Below are 16,283 nucleotides of genomic sequence, written 5' to 3' on the forward strand. Positions count from 1 at the left end.
GATTTTGATGTTCCGTTAACTACCAGGGTGTCCTGTTGTGCTTGGTGCTAGGGCTGCACATCGTAAAGACAGTGGTCTGAGAGTGAACAGCTTTAAATGTTATTTCAGTTGAAACTCAGTAAGAGTTAGAAAACTGCTTAAATAAATAAAAGAAAGTAGAGTGTAACAACGAGAGCAATGTGCTTTTTTCTAAGTTCCTAATACATGAACTAAAGATCCTGAATAATGTAAAAATTGCCTTTTAACTTCTAAGCAAATTTAGTGTCTCTCAGAGGCCATTCTGGGCTGTATATTTTGTCTGGGTCTGTGCTACAGAACTTCATGGGGAATGTGAGGAGAGAGATGCAGGGGAGGAGAGCAGTGCAGTGCCTGTGGTTTAGAAGAGGATGCTCCATTTGGGAGAGGATGCTCCATTCAGGTGGCATAAGACAGGCTTGAGTGTAAGTGCTTGCACTGAGTGGCCTTACATGCAGAAGAATGTGTGTTCTTCCATTCACATTCACAGCTGTGGCTTTAGATTCAAAAGAACAGGAGAGCAAATTTGATGGAAGTATCAGAGAGGGGTGCAATAACAAATATTGAAGGGCAGTGTAGTGAATAGTATTACATAGCCAAGGATAAGAATTTGGAATTATGACCGTCAGACAAGTTTCCAGGGAAGAACTCAGAAGTCTGAACGCTGGAGAACAAATGAAGTTGTATTGACACAAGGGAATGATGATGCAGAAATCTTGGCAAAATGTTGAAGAGATGTAAGAACTGTTAAGTGGTTAAGCGTGTATGGCTTTCAGTCCCTGGTTCTGGAAGTGTTGGCAATACCCAGTAAGAAGATGCAGTTTTGGTCAGTTTTACTGCAGGGGGGATCTCTGCTATGCAGAGATTGTTGTGTCCTACTTTGCCAAGACATCCGTATTGCCAAGACTTCCGTATACAGGAAGGCAGTAGAGTCCTTACTGAGCCATACAAATCATGGTTATGACTGTTTGTGGGTTTGGTAAATCAAAAGCAGATAAAAAGCAGAAAATATCCAACCTGAGGAATTCATACATAAGGACATCATAAAGTTGTGTCTGCAGCAGCAGCTGGCACTTGAGACTGAATTCTGTATCTGATTACAGAAAAAGAATTCAATAAGGTCAGCAGTGGAGAGGAAGAGGTGGTGACTAGCATCTTGTGGACAAGCTGAAACTCTACCAACTCTTTAGTCAATGCAAGTTGTAGTAACATACCTCCTTTTGAACTATATGGGTCAAACTTGGGAAATTTGCCCAGAGTTGTTGGTTTTCCCTTAATCTATTTTGAATGTGTTCTACAGCCTCTTCTCATTTTTTCCCCTCCATATTTCATAAGTAATAAGCACTATGAAGCCTCTGACCATCTTATATTTCATGGTACAGCAGTTATCTCTTCTGGTAACTGTCTTCAGGGTGACTCTGCTCAACCTGCTGTGCCAGGGGATTTACAATGTAATTAATAGATTTTTTATGTGTAAGCCACTCATGCACCAAATGGAACTAAACCCATTTAGTCCTGGTTGGTTACCTTTGCACATAGTTCTCCATCACTGCGTGCATAAAATAAATGGGTTTGGAGGTAATGGCATGCAATATTATTTTTGAGAAATATTGTACCTGAAAGTAACTGAGGCATGACATTAACACTTGGATTTGACAAGTTTGCAGACAGATTGGATATAGTATCTAAGAGCAGTGAATATTTTAATGTTATTTCATCTTTTACAGGTAAGAAGCCTGAAGTTTCTTTAGGGTTTATATTTTTACATACTGGCTTGAAACAAATGTTTAACTTAGCAAAACCTTTTAATGTTCCAAGCTATGCCTGAAATTTCAAAATGACCCTTTTCCTTTAGAAAAACTACTTCCTTTCCTCCAGGTATTTTTTGTAAAAGAAATCAAAATAAAATGTAAAGACTGTCCAAGTTGAGACTTTAAACTTCCAGAAATCTGCTGAAAAGAAAATAGAAAGGTATTTGTGAAAACATTTTGCAAGAGGCAAAGATATTGTTGCTTTCTGTCCCACCCAAATTTTTTCACCTTGAGATTTTTGAGGTACCCTTCTTTCTGAAATAATTTCAAAACCGTAAAAATAGTAATCAGTTATCTCAAAATGTTCATAGTTACTGGACATGTAGAATATATACAGAACTGCTTTGAAGTTCAGGTTTTCTTAAAAATACCTTCAATAAAGTCATACACTAAGAACTCAGCCCTACAATCCCCACCCAGAGGTCAATCACTTATATTTTTAGAATAATGTGGCTGGGTTTTTGTGTTGTGTTTTGTTGGTGGTGGGTTTTTTTTTTTTTTTGTTTGTTTGTTTGTTTGTTTTTTAAAGAATCTGAGGAGTTTTCTTAAGTAATATAATTACTTATTCAGAAAAAAATCTATGGATCAGACTCCTTCATTGTGCATAGGTGGCATAAGGGCTCTAGTTCATAATGCCATGTGGCTTGACCTACCGATGTCCATACTGCGTAGAAAATATGAGCTAAAACACATTCTGGTAGTGTGAGTTATACAGAAGTTCATACCTGGAGTGTGAGTTTGAGCAGCAAATTGATACAGCTTTTAATCACATGAGACCACCAATAAGCTAGTGGTGGTGAGTCCTGATCTTGGAAAAAAATTTTTTTTTTTTAATCTCTATGTATTTTTATATCAGATCTCTAATTACTCTAAAGTTCTGGTTCACTAAACATTTAGGTTAAATGCAGAATTAGCTTTCCTTGGTATCAGTGTATGAAATAGTAATGTTAGCATATCTTTTGGATGCTCTTTTTGCAGAGGGCATGGCTTCATGAAATGTCCATGGAGATTTGCTTTGCTGTTCTGAGCCATGAGAAAATTAAAAATGATGGAGTTTAGCCTGTAGACTGTTAGAAAGAATGGTGATATCAGGCTGCTGATTTCCAGCTGTAGTCAAATTTAAAGAAAGCTTTTGAAAATTTCAAAATTAGAGGATTTCAAAGGATATATTGTCCAAGTAGAGACTGCATCTTGATAATGGAAATAGGTCTTCAGAGGGCAATGTTTGGGAATAGAAAGGCTAGTACAGAATGTCTTTTCGGATGTGGAGGGGAACTCTGTAAACAAGGATGAGGAAAAGGCTGAGCTTATTGCTTAATGCCTTCTTTGCCTCAGTCTTCAGCAAAAAGACTGGTTGTCCCAAGGGCAACCAGCCCTCTGATCTGGTAGACAGGGATGGGGAGCTGAATAGACCCTCTGCAATCCAGGAGGAAGTAGTTAGACCTGCTGTGCCACTGAGAAACTCCCAACTCCCTGGGGTCAGATGGGGTTCACATGGAGGTACTGAGGGAGCTGGTGGAAGAGCTCACCAAGCCACACTCCATCATTTATCACCAGTCCTGACTAATTGTGGGGGTCCCAGATGACTGGAGGTTGACCAAGTGACACCCAGCTACAAGAATGGTTAGAGGAGGATCAAGAGAACCGCAGGCCTCTCAGCCTGACCTCAGTGCAGGAAAAGTTATGGAACAGATCATCTGTAGTGTGATCATGTAGCGTGTAGTGGACAACTGGGGGATTGGGCTCAGCCAGCATGAATTCAGGAAAAGCAGGTCTTACCTGGCTGACCTCATCTTTTGTGACCAGGTGACCTGCCTAGTGGATGAGGGTGGTGTTCAGTTGAAAGTTGGACTTGATGATCTTGGAGGTATTTTCCAGCTTTAGTGACTCTATGATTCTTTGTCATTTCTCATCCTTCTGTAAATGACATAATAAATATCTTCTGTCCTTTAATTCATATACATGAGAGATCTCTTGCTTATCAGGGCTGGAAATCATTAGCTAGAAGCTGGTTTTAAATTGGTTTTGCTCTAGGTGAAATGAGATACCACCCAGAAGCCATACATAAGTATTTTCATAAAATAATTTTCTACTTTTGATATATTTAAGTAAATTTTTCAGTTGGCTGGGGCGGCACAGAACTGATAATATCTCTAAAATATCTTAAGCAGGAAAGATGAATTTCTAGAAAAAACAGGAACTCAGAAGTTTATTTTATTTTGTTAACCTTTATTGACTTGAAGATAAAAACATTCCTTGAGTTCTGTTAAAACAGTTAGGTTCGGATAGAGATATAATGTTCTTTTCTAGTTAACCCTTTCCCCTGTTTACTTTTAAATATATTTGCTATTTATTTGCTGCCTGGTAGAGAGAAATCATTGCTTTGCAAGTTCTACTCTTCTATGCTGACCATTTCAAAGTTACCTAATATCAACAAAAGTAGTCCTGGAAGCTGTCTATTTACTGAAATAACTACATACAAATATGTGTGTGTATATAGACATAAGCTCTCTTTTAAATTTGAATTACTGTTTCACATGTTCTATTATAGATAAAACTTTTATAAAATATGCCATATTAAAGGGAAATTAAAGGTGTGCAAGCAGTAAATTCTGACCTGATTGTTTTTAAATGAAAATTTTAAAAAGCCTTGTTTTAATATATGTGCATTATTATTAGTTAATATATTTCTAGGAAATATATAATAATTATTTTGAGCCTTTTCCTGCTCCTAGTGACAATGCATGAAAAACCTGTATTCATGTCCTTAGAATCAGTACCTCAATCATAAATTAGAAAATACTAGTTACTGAATGATAAATAAACTATGACGATTAACTTTTCACCCCATTTTAAAGCCATCGTATTTTTTATTATATGGGGGATTTTGGTTTTGATTTTTTCGTTGTTGTTGTTTGGGTTTTTTAAAGAAAGGAATAGGTTTGCTTCACAGAATAAATAGTAGTATATAAACTAATCTGATTTCTTGCCTTCCCCAAAAGCAAAAGTCAGTTTTTTGGGGTGAGATCAGGTTGACACTGTGAGCTGTAATGAATGTAGGTAAATAAGTTATGTTACAGGAAGATTTTTCCCCAAATGTTTCATGCTGATAATTTTTATCTTCATTCCATATCTTGTCAAAGTGAAAATGTATAGTATTAGAGTGAAAGTATTATGTTAATTAAATATGATTTTGCATCATTTAAATCCTGTTTAATGCTGTGAATATCTTCTGCTCTTGATGATTTTTATTTATGTCTAAAAGCACATTTTTCTTGTATGTTACTTCAAACATATAGCAGATACAGAGTGCTGCTTTAATTTCATACTTTACCCGTATGATTACAGTCATGGTTCTTTCTTTTGTTGTTAATTGACCTGTGTAAATCAAATTATAGGTGAAGTTATAAGCTATATCTAGCCACTGTTTAAAACTGCACTCTTAGTGTCCCGCAATAAGAATATTAAAAAAAGCATTAGTGATTCCTACTGTTAATATAACTTTCACTGAAGCAGAATCATTGAGAAAACTGCTGGACATCCGGTTTAATGCCAATTTGTCCATGAGTAGTTAATCTAGCTTCTAAGACTTTTTTTCCTTATCTGCCAGAAGGCAACAGGGGTATTTACCTACTCCATTCCTGGAATTAATTATCTGCACTTCACTGGCGTTGGGCTGTTGTGGCTCCCCTGTTTTCCATTAAGGCAAAACTAGGGTAACAAATTGGAGCAAGGTAACTTGTTACTCTGTAACTAGGAGAGGTTAGGAAAGAACTTGGATGGTGTTGGCTGCCAACTTTGTCTGAAGCATTGGGACACTCAGACTTGAGAGAGTTCACAAGTGTGTCCTTTTGGCTGTGAATGACTCTTGAGGGCCGAGCTATGCCTTTGATGTTCAGCTCCTGAGGTTCCCTTGGGGAATGCAGAACAGCTGTGACACTCCAGAGAAAGTGCCACATACCTGCTCCCAAGACGAGGATGTTGTCATTCCTGTCTTAAGAGCTCGACAGTGCGTGTCTTCGCTTTCCACCAATTGGTTTGCATCTTGCCCCTTTTTAGTAATGCCAGAGGAATGGTGAGGAAGGAAGTCTCTGTACATCCTGTTCCTTTTTCTACATCCCTGTCCTATGGCTGAAAATACATCATGTAGTTGTTGTATCTTGAACTACAGCTGTCACGCAGAAGTGCTGCAGCACTGAACATTTGAGTTAGGCAAATTTGATTGAAAATAGCTTTTAAGAAAATTAATCCGGTCCTAATAAACATCAGAGAAGAAGCTTGAACCACTGACCTGCATCACATAATTGCAGCAGGTAAAAAATTTGAAGATAAACATAAGCCAGGAGAGAAGATTTTTATTTTCAGAACCAACTTGGTTATGGACCAAGTTAACTGGATGCAGAATTATTTTCTCAATGGTTCTTGCAGTTAAATGGATGCCTACCACCACTTTCATTGAGAGTAGCAGGTTTCCTGTCAGGAAGGATATTTTATGGAGGTCAGATGTATGGTCACTCATCAGAACTCATAATTGAGTTGTGTAGAAAAGACATTTCCCTCACTGAAAATTCATCTAATAACAGGACAGAAGTAGAGAAATGTTGGCTTTTTCCAGTTTTATTCAATTTGAATGCAGTGTCAGGTAGATTTCAAAGAGGTCATTACAAGAAATAAGGTTTTTACAGTGCTCTGTTTATGCTAGATCTTAAACACTGCATTTTTACTATTTTATACAAAGTCTGAACCATTGTGTAATGTATTCAAATCAGAACTCTTTGCTGAATGTTTACCTAAGTGAAAAGAAATTTCTGGATTCTTGTCTTGTTGTGGTGTGCTGTTTTTGTTAGCAGATTTGCTGCTGGAGAAAGCAGCAGTTATGATAAAAGGGATTATATAAGAGAGCTCCTGCTGAGAGTCCGTGGCACTGTACAGGGTGATACCAAACACTGTATTCCCCAGGGCAGGTACAATAATTAGCCACAGGACTGGCACTCAGTCTGAGGGATTAATTAGAACTGGAGGTGGTGTTGGAGAGAGGCAGAGCAGCCATAAAGAGTGTCAGGATCACTCTGGCCTGAAGCCTGTGTGATTTGATGTGAAATAGCAGCAGCTGGCTGTAACCTTAGGAAGTGCAAGAGAACAGCAGGTGGTAATTCCTGTCTCATTTACCATGTCTTCACAGGAACATGCAAGCTTATGCAGCTTGGGTTTATTGGCAGGTCAGAAGGAAAATCCTAGAGAGGACTGTGACATTTACTATACTGAGCAAATGCAGTAGTCAAACTGGAGTGTATGCAGTGTAAAACCAGGAACTCTGTTGCTTAACATTATCAGACATGCCTTTGACAAGGTTATGATGACCTTATATTGTGGTCCTCATGTGGACCAATGGACAAAACTGAGAACTGTGAAAAACCTAGGACAGCTAGTGGGAATTCAAGGCTGTGATGAATGTAACAGGAGAACAATTTCATCCAAGTAAAGAAATCAGACAGGGGGAATGATACCATGTTCCAGCATCCTTTGGTTTTCTCAGTAGCCATTGTATGGGGCAGGTTGGCTTTACCTACACGTCCAGGTGGGTAATGTTGTCCCATGGCTGTTGGCCTCCATCAGGCATCATGTTTTGCTTGGCATTTGGGCAAAAATGGCAGTGAGGCACGCAGCAACTGTGCTAATTTAGCAATCGTAACCAGCTAGCATTTCAGGGTGAGCTTGAGTAGCTGTCAGCAGAGGAATTTAGTAGACCAGTGGTCGCTGTGGATGACTGTAGTGTTTTGTATTCTGTTAGGGCCTCCCAGGGTGTAGAACAAGAACCCTTCCTATGTGGAGTTCAAGAATCAAACCAAATAAAGAGAAAATTGAGTAACTTTGAATCCATCATTCAGAACAGCTTTCGATAGGGAAAAAATAAAACAGATCCAGGGGATATTTGTGGCTATATTTATAGCGAGTGACAGGAAAGGAAGAGAACTCATTTTGTGGGAAGGATAGCTCTTTTTATGCCTTTTTAGAAGCTCATTGTGTGCCAACATTATCTTTCATGGATGCCAGAGGGTGCAATGCTTTCTAAAGCCTCCCACACATCCAAAAACTATGGACCTATTGTACTTTCTTTGCTGGGTTCCATTTACTGTTCCCATGTTTCTGGCTCTCTCAGAGATATGTGTTACTCATGGGGAGATGATCCAGGTCCAAACGGGCATTGCATGTATCTGACTGTTATGTCTAAGATTATGACCACTTTGGGCAAAGGAAGGAAAGCTTTGTCCTACTTGGTAACAAGCTGGAAGAAGTAACTAAGCTGCAGATGGAAGAATGGGATTGGCCGTTTTCTCATGTGTTCTTTATGTAGGCAGAAAATGCAGTACTGATAGCTAGTCTTGAACTTCTCTGTGTGGTATTGGGAAGCTTTGGGGATGCTGGGGCTGGACTGTGAAGTGCTGAATGTAAATGCTTCTGTGTAGAGCTACACAAATCTTCCCAAAGTCTTTCATTTCTTCTTAAGGAAAAAGAAAATATTTCATGACAAACCACTGTATTTTCTGAATAAGCACCTTTCTTAATTAAGTCTCAGTTCTCCTTCATGTTGAAGATAAAATAAATAAAAATTAATATGAATTTAAAACATCAAATTGCAAATATGCTAATTTAGAGGTAACTGAAAATTACTGTGCTGTAATTCTAAAGGCTGATGAGTAAAAATGAAGTTGTTTAAATTTTTTCTGTTTATCCATTTTTTTTTTCATTAATGTCATTAATTGCTTGCTATTCAGATTTTATTACTTCTTATGTAGGTTTCTTGTTTGTGCTCATTTCCATTACTTGGGTATTGTAGTTTTATCTAGAGGAGAAATGGATCATGTGCACAGCAGGGCTAATGAGTCACAGATGTAAAGATTCTGACACATTACTAGCTAATAACTTCTTTAACTTATATTCCATAATAAGATATATGCAAACTTGATACATCTGTTTCCTGAATGATGTATCATTCCAGTCTTATCAGTGTCTTAGGAGTGAGTCCCTTTATATGTTGTGAGTTTTAGCCTTTTTTGGTTTTGTTTTCTGTTTATTTGTTTCTGAAGAGGAGATTTCAGGTCACTGAGCAATGCAGTTAGCCACACTGCAGTTCATCCCAATGAAGTAGGAAAGCTATTCAGCCACTGGCTTTATGGGATCAACTTACAGAGTCTCTCAGCTTCATCTCATGGTTGTATAGCAGGAATGAAGATGCCAAATGCAACTGCAAGATGCTAGTGAAGAACACATATGAATCAAAAAGTTACTCTGCCTTTTTTGTAAAGACTGGTGCAGTCTCTGTGATCCACAGGCTTTCTGATGCGATGAACAGAGCAAGTATTTGGCACATTAAAAGAATCTGCTGCAGCTGAGACCTGGCATGCTGCCTTTGCCTGTTGGTGCTCCCCACCAGGCAAGCTGGGCTGCAAAGAGCTCGTGTGCGATGGCAACATGGGCTGCACCAGCAGAGCCTTCACACAGGACTTCTCAGAAGGGCCCTTGCCTGCCAGCAAGAGCTGGGCACAGCCTTCCCTTTAGGAGGTGCTGAGCTGGTGTAGTGCAGCTGTTTGCTTCAGGAGGATCCCCCAGAGGGGCTGTGCTACCAACTCCACCTCATAAAGGTGGTCTGTGGGCATACAGGGGGCTTAGAGCTCCCTGGTTGTATTTTATTTAGTGTTCCTCAGCCTAATGTCCCTGCCCTTGAACAAGCTTCTGCTTCTGACAGTGTGCTGTGCTAAAGGCAAGGAGAGAACTTAGGAATTTCCTCCTCTTTAGGAATTTGCTGCTCAACTGCATAAGGTTTTGGCTTTATCAGAGGGTTTAATTCACACCCTACAAGACAGAAAGGTGTTGAACTGAGAGCAAAATTTACCCCTTTATATTGTGACAGCAGGCCACAATCACCACACTCTCCTTTTTGTGTCAGTATAGTACAGGTTCTACACATCTTGGTAGAGTAGAATATGAGAAACCATATGTGGTATACAGCAGTTGAGGGGTAAAAATGGATGTGAAAATACTGCTATGTATGTCTTGAAAACTTTGACCATGGCCATTATGGACTACCCAAAATCTAGCAGTAGATTTATGTTCAGTGTTTATAGTTGTGTATGTGCTACCAGTTTATGTGCTGAATGTCATATGTTAAACAGAATGTAAGGAGCAGAACATTCATTATGCAAAGCACTTCAAGAATACTGTCATTGCTGTCAGCTTCTGCAGCAATCCAGAGTCAAGGCTTGTACATAGATCTCTTGAAGTGCTGTATTACATTTCAATTGAAAATGGCTCAATCAATGGCTCAATGTTGGCTGATAACCTTAACAATTTTCAAATAATCCTAACAATTTATTGTAATTTTAAGGAAAGACACCTTCATGGGATTGCTCCCTCTAAAATCTCTTGATATTCTCGTTGTGAAGTGCCAACTTGCATCTGCAGTGCAGTGCAGTGCAGCCCTAACTCTGTTTCCCATATGACAGAGAGGCCATTTCCTGTCCGTTGGCAGTGTGGGGTGTACTAAACGTAGTGTTTGTTCTGTTAGTCTGTTGGTAAATTGTCTCTGCCGTGTTTGTGTTGTGCTGTTCTCGTACCATGTTATGCTGTGTCCCTAGGGTCTGCCAGGCTTCCCCACAGTTGCTGCTCTGCACAGTAATCAGATCCTCACCGTCAAGGTTTGTGGCTGACGTGTACCTGTTCAGTCAGGTCTCTCTGTATCAGCATAAAAGTGCACATGAAAAATTATTTTTAACATGGAATACTGGTGAATTCTTATGGTGGACCTAAGCCAACCCTCACTGCCTTTGCATTGATCTAAGTACTTGTGATGCAGAGCATGGAATCAAATCAATAACTGTGTACCTCTGGAAATACCTACATTCCCCATGGTCTTGGTCAGAATTTTATTTTCAGATGAGTTTTTCCTGCTGTTGTGCTTCCCTGAGGCATACATGAGTGTGGAAAATGTCAGTGAACTCTATACTGGTTACATGTAGAGTCAGATATTTATGTTAGATATCAGAAGTTTCATCTATGCATCCAGATTTTTTCAAAGTGGATTTGCAAATTAAGCAGGAAGCAATCTGGAACTTCAAGCTGGAACTTCACACCTTATAAAAATAACACCATTCTTCATGGCACACTATGCTGGTTAGAAAATCTGACTGAAAGTTGAACTGGTGCTTTGTCTCTAGAAACTTTGCTGAAGGAACATATAAAAATACTGATTTTCAGAGCCTGGATAATGAAAAAACTAATACACAAGCAGAATTCTCATGCAAAATCTAGGGAGAAAACAGTTACACATTTAAGTCATTGTATATGATTTAAATCATAGCAGTATGTCCTGTACAATACAGGTAATCTTTTTTCAAAAGAAAATGCAAAGTTTCTTTCAGGCAGAAGCACTGGTTCATATTATATTGGCTATTACAAATCTAATGAATATGTCTTTATTTCTTTCTCGGGCCTTCTGATGTCTATTCTTCAATTCTCTCATCTCTGATCTTCAACCTTTGACCTCACCTGCCTGATCAGATGGTGTTTCCTAAAATCAATCATGGGTTTCTCTCTGCTGATCAGCAGCTCATTAAACGCCGCCTCATTAAGGTAGTGCTTCATCTCACTGGAGTCTGGTTCTTCTTTACATTCAGTTTACTCTTTGCTGTACCTTTTTGTCAGATGCCTTCTTATGGCAGGTTGTTAACTTGAAAATGCTTTGAAATGAAGCAACTGTTAATGGTATTAACAGTTAAAGGACTATGGGTGGCTTTGCTAAATTATCCACATTTGAGATCCCAGCAGCTTTTTCCAGCAGTTTGCAATGATGTGCTGGAAAAAACTAAAGCACCATTTTGGGGTGCCTTTCTTTTTTAGAGGGAAAGGTAATATATTTTGACAACTCTTTTGAAAATTGACTTTTACAAATTAATAGGTAAAAATAAAGAGAGTAGCTAATTGTCACTATAAAACAGCCTCCCAAAACCAGATGGAAAATTATGTATAAATTCATGAGGAAGCAGTTATTTTCCATGCTCAATTTTGAAATCTATCCGTGTATCATTCATGGGCTTGGAAAATTGCTATGCAAATCTGTATATTCTCAGATGCGACTTTTCTTTTTTGCCTCAGCTTTGTTATGATTATGCAAAACATGAAGCAAACAGATGCTTATCAAAAACAGTCACTAGCTCTGGAGAACTAGATTAGTAAAATATTTCAAGACCATCCCAAATTTTGGCGTATGTGCTGTGGCAAAACAAGCAGCTCAGAATCTGAACATTCTGCTCTATGGCTGATTGCGCCAGACAGATACAAACTGTTGGTCTTCAAGGCATAGTGCTGTTTCTGCCATAAGCAGTGAAGAAGCCACTGCCCAGTTCATGGCAACTTCTTCCAGCTGGTCTTGCACTCTTTATGGGTGAATTGTTGTTTTTTTATGGGGTTGGTGCCTCTAAAGCAAATTTATGATGAGTTTTTTATTGGTTTAGGGGGACCAAGGACAGGCTGGACCCCCTGGACCTCCAGGGCCACCAGGACCCAGAGGTCCCCCAGGAGACACTGGCAAAGATGGTCCTCGTGGGATGCCTGGCTTAACGGTGAGTTACTGTGTTGCTGCTTTGGTGTGTTTGCCAGCTTGGTGTCAAAGACATTTTCTGTGGTAAGACTGGCAAGTAAGACATGCAGAAGCTGAACCCCGGGCAGGTTTCAAGGTGTACCTGAAGTCCCCCACACACAGAAGAACAAGTGTATAGCAGGGCCAGAAGTAACACCAAGATTCCTTGCCTCCCACCCTTGGCAGTTTCACTACACATTCTAGGGTTTCTCAGTCACTAACTGATGTTTAATAGCTGTGTCGGGAGAGTCTGCCCCTTTCCACAAGTAATAAATGTTTCTATTCAAACTTCAAGATAAAACTGAATTTGAGGCCTTGTAGCATGGATGTGCTTGACTTCTCACTTCTTAATGGTTTAACTTCAAAAGTCATGGAATAAAGTAATAAACTGCTAAAGCTGCCCAAGATATAATGAAGTTTGGAGTTAGATTCTACCATCTTTAAACAAGAACACTACAGTTTTCTTTGGCTCAGGCTCCCTACTGCATTGGGACAAACAGCAGAATCCAGTATATTGTGTATTGTTTGTTTTAGGCACAGGATGAATCCCACACTTTTTAAACAGATGCCTAAATACATGACTTTGTAGAAAAGTATGTGTTTGATTTTAGTTTTGTATTTTGTGGCCTCCTTAATTTTTATTCGTTTGAAAGAGGTATCTCTCTTTTCACCATGAATGCTACTGTGTTAAGTGTGTGGAAATGGAATCACAGACAGGAGAGAGACATGAAAAGTGAAATGGCACATGTACAGATGCACACAAACATGTTCACATCCATGAAAACTGAAGATTGTGGCCAAGAAAACACATGAGGAACTAGCAAGGTGAGGACCAGCACTGGAAACAGAAAGTGTTTTCATGAAGAAAAAGCATCACTTGTTACATGAGGCCAGGACAGCATAAGTTTTTCCTGCAGGACCTTTTAGCTAAAATCAAGAAAGAAAATATCTACACTCCTGTTCTAACCCTATTCAGGTATTAACAATCTAAATATAATATGGCATGATAATAGTAAGATGCTGCTAAAATTTCCTGTGAAAATCCAGCAAAGCTGGCTGGTTGAGACCTCTAGGACTCTAGGGCTGGTGCTGTTGTTGTTGTTTTGGCTTGGCCGTTTTACCTCTCCTGCCCTCATAAGTTCTAGCTCAAGGTTATGAAATGATATTAAAAGTCTGTAGCTCTTATGATGCTTTACTTTGGCAGCTTCTCATTTCTTGTTAGTCCTGTGGCACATCAGGCTCTGGGCCTCTTCTGGCTCTCCCTTTTCTTCTTTTATTGTGGTTAAATGGACTCTGGTCAGCAGAGTTGGTGCTAGTTTGATGTAGTAAGGTCAAGGCTGAAACCAGAATCCATTTCTGACTGCAACAATAGTGTTTTAATAATTCGCATACGTGGGACTGGCAGAATCATCTGGCCTTGCTGATTACTGTGTGGCTGCGTGTTGCTTTGTGCTTTTTAGCAAAGGGATCATTAGTGTTTCTCATAACAGGAAAGTCATGCATTTTATGAAATGAGGTCATTCAATTTTATAATAGCTCTGTAGCGATTTTGACTTTAGATGGCAAGAGAGTTTCTTTTTATAGTTTTTAAGTTGTGGCTATCTTAAGCCCTATAACACTATTGAAAATAAGTTCATAATATTGCTTTAGAATCAGATACAAACAAGCACTCGGGTAGAAACCGTCAAGTTTTTTGCCCCACGCTACTGTTCTGTTCTCTCAGGTTAATGTTCCTGCTCCTCCGAAGGCTTGTTCCTCCATGGCTGTGTGATAAACAGTCAAATAGGAGAACTGTAGAGGGAAAACATAGCTGAGAGGGAAGGACAGCTTTATCTTTGAGGTAAAGACTTGTTTGGAACATTGCGCTAGTAAGCTGAAAGTAGCAGCTGCACTGTGCTATGAGCTGGGGCGTTGCAGCATCACACAGCTCTAGGAAGCTGTCCTTGGAGTGACCAGTGACCATTAGGCAGACATTGCCTCTTTTGTAGGGTTAGATGAAACAGGGCTTCTCTTCCAGCCTGTCCTTCTCAAGCAAGAAGGTTTACTATTGCCGCAGTTATAAGATGTTGTTTTGGGGCAGTGACTGGCCAGAAACCTGTGCCTCCATGGCTTCTTTCTCCCAGCCAGCCTCGGTGTGTTTGCAGATGCTGTGTTTTCTTCTGAGTGCAATGCAGGCATACCCAGAGAAGCAGTGCTGATTCTTTTCAGTTGCCAGGAACAATGACATCAGAACAGTCCTCATCAGTTTTGTGACAGGCTTTCTTTTATGACAAAGCTCCTAAAGAAGACCCTGTTCTGAAGCAACAGTGCATGGACTGCCCTGTGCTCAGTTGAGTTTTCAAGGGAGTGATATATAAACCAGACCACTAAAGTGGAGCTCTGGTTTTTTTGGATGGGTATTTTTAGCCCATGTTGTATGACTGATAAGTTTTACTGCCTCTACAGGCAGATAGACATATGTGTTCATATGGGAAGAAAGGGGAGAAGATAGATTCTGAATGTATGTAGAGTTGTGCCCACAGAAAGAGAATGCATTGGAGAAATGATGGGTTACCATTTTGAAAGCCAGTCCAGGTATTTAACAGCTGAGTAATTATTTTGTGGCTTCAATATACCAATATTCATAATTTAATGGAATATGGTAATTGACAACAGTAAGTTATGGCTTCTCACTGAGGTGATAACACAGACTAATAATCTTGGAATATATAAACTGTGGGATACAGCACATATGTGAAAATAACCTTTCTCTGTGTCCTTTAGCACAGTGGAATGGAATATTATGTTTGGAACCAAGGGACAGAGTCAGAACGCCAATATTAACCCTTACCTTGAGAACTATACCATTACATGATTGTGAAGCTGTACTTCTTAAGATGTCTGTGATAATAGTATGTTTAATGTGCAATTAGCTGCCTTATCTGTTTAAGAATGAAATTTTTAAGATACTTTATTCTTAGATAGAAAACTGGATTCAAGATATGTTGCTGAAATTATTCACTCCTTTTTTTTTAAATTTTTTTTTTCAAAGGGTGAGCCAGGAAAACCGGGAGAACAAGGATTGACAGTAAGTAGTCTTCCAGTTTTCTAAGAAAGTGTAACGTAACATACACCTTTTAAAATGGGAAATTCCAAAAAGCTTTATGGCTGTGTATTTCCTGGCCTTGCTTTGTCACAGGCTATTTGAGGCCTTATTTGTGAAGAAAATACAAGAAAGAAAACATCTTGTTTAAATACAATCACATGTCACACAAGGACCACTGCTTTAAGCTTAGAGAAGCAGAAGGAAATTAAACAGCTAAGGGCACAGTAAAACAAAAAAATAACCAAGCCAGGGGTTCCCAGTTCCTGGTCCTCTCTTAACACTGTCTCTGAAGCTGTCCTGTTTCTACCTTGAGACCACTGAGCAGCACAGGAACCATCTATATGTTTTGCAGACCAAAATTCAACTATCTCTGTGGCAAGGGCTCTGGACCTTTGCCTGACAGAACAGCGAAGAGACAGCACTGAAACTCTGAGAAAGTTCTTCTGTTCTGAGGTTTCAGGTTCTTTCCTCTGTGTGTGTCAAATATTTCCTATTCATTTGGAATTAAATTGAAGCTCCACTGGTTGTAAATCAGCTTTAGCCACAGGTTAAGGCATCATCAGTTTCTGCCTGTCACATATTTCCAGAAGAGTGGAACATGCAGTGCTTTTTCTCCCTTAAGATCTCTCTAAACACGGTCATTTTTATTTTTATGAGAGATGACAGATTGTAGCTTGGGGCATGTGATTTTGATTCCTGAGTGCTTCTGAGGAGAAAGACTATCGGTAATAATCAG

The 16,283-nt window shown here is 39.3% G+C and overlaps 1 protein-coding gene across 2 annotated transcripts in view; it reads left to right on the forward strand.

Annotated features, from left to right (window-relative positions):
• COL25A1 (collagen type XXV alpha 1 chain) overlaps positions 1-16,283 on the forward strand; it is a 294,554-nt gene that overhangs the window by 197,606 nt on the left and 80,665 nt on the right. For both annotated transcript variants that reach the window (XM_083861172.1, XM_083861173.1), the window contains exons 8-10: positions 11,385-11,456; positions 12,338-12,445; positions 15,494-15,529. In XM_083861172.1, the coding sequence (XP_083717298.1) occupies positions 11,385-11,456; positions 12,338-12,445; positions 15,494-15,529 (216 nt within the window). The remainder of the gene's footprint in view (positions 1-11,384; positions 11,457-12,337; positions 12,446-15,493; positions 15,530-16,283) is intronic.

Source organism: Zosterops lateralis (genome assembly GCF_965231275.1).
Source record: "Zosterops lateralis genome assembly, chromosome: 5".
Taxonomy (NCBI): domain Eukaryota; kingdom Metazoa; phylum Chordata; class Aves; order Passeriformes; family Zosteropidae; genus Zosterops; species Zosterops lateralis.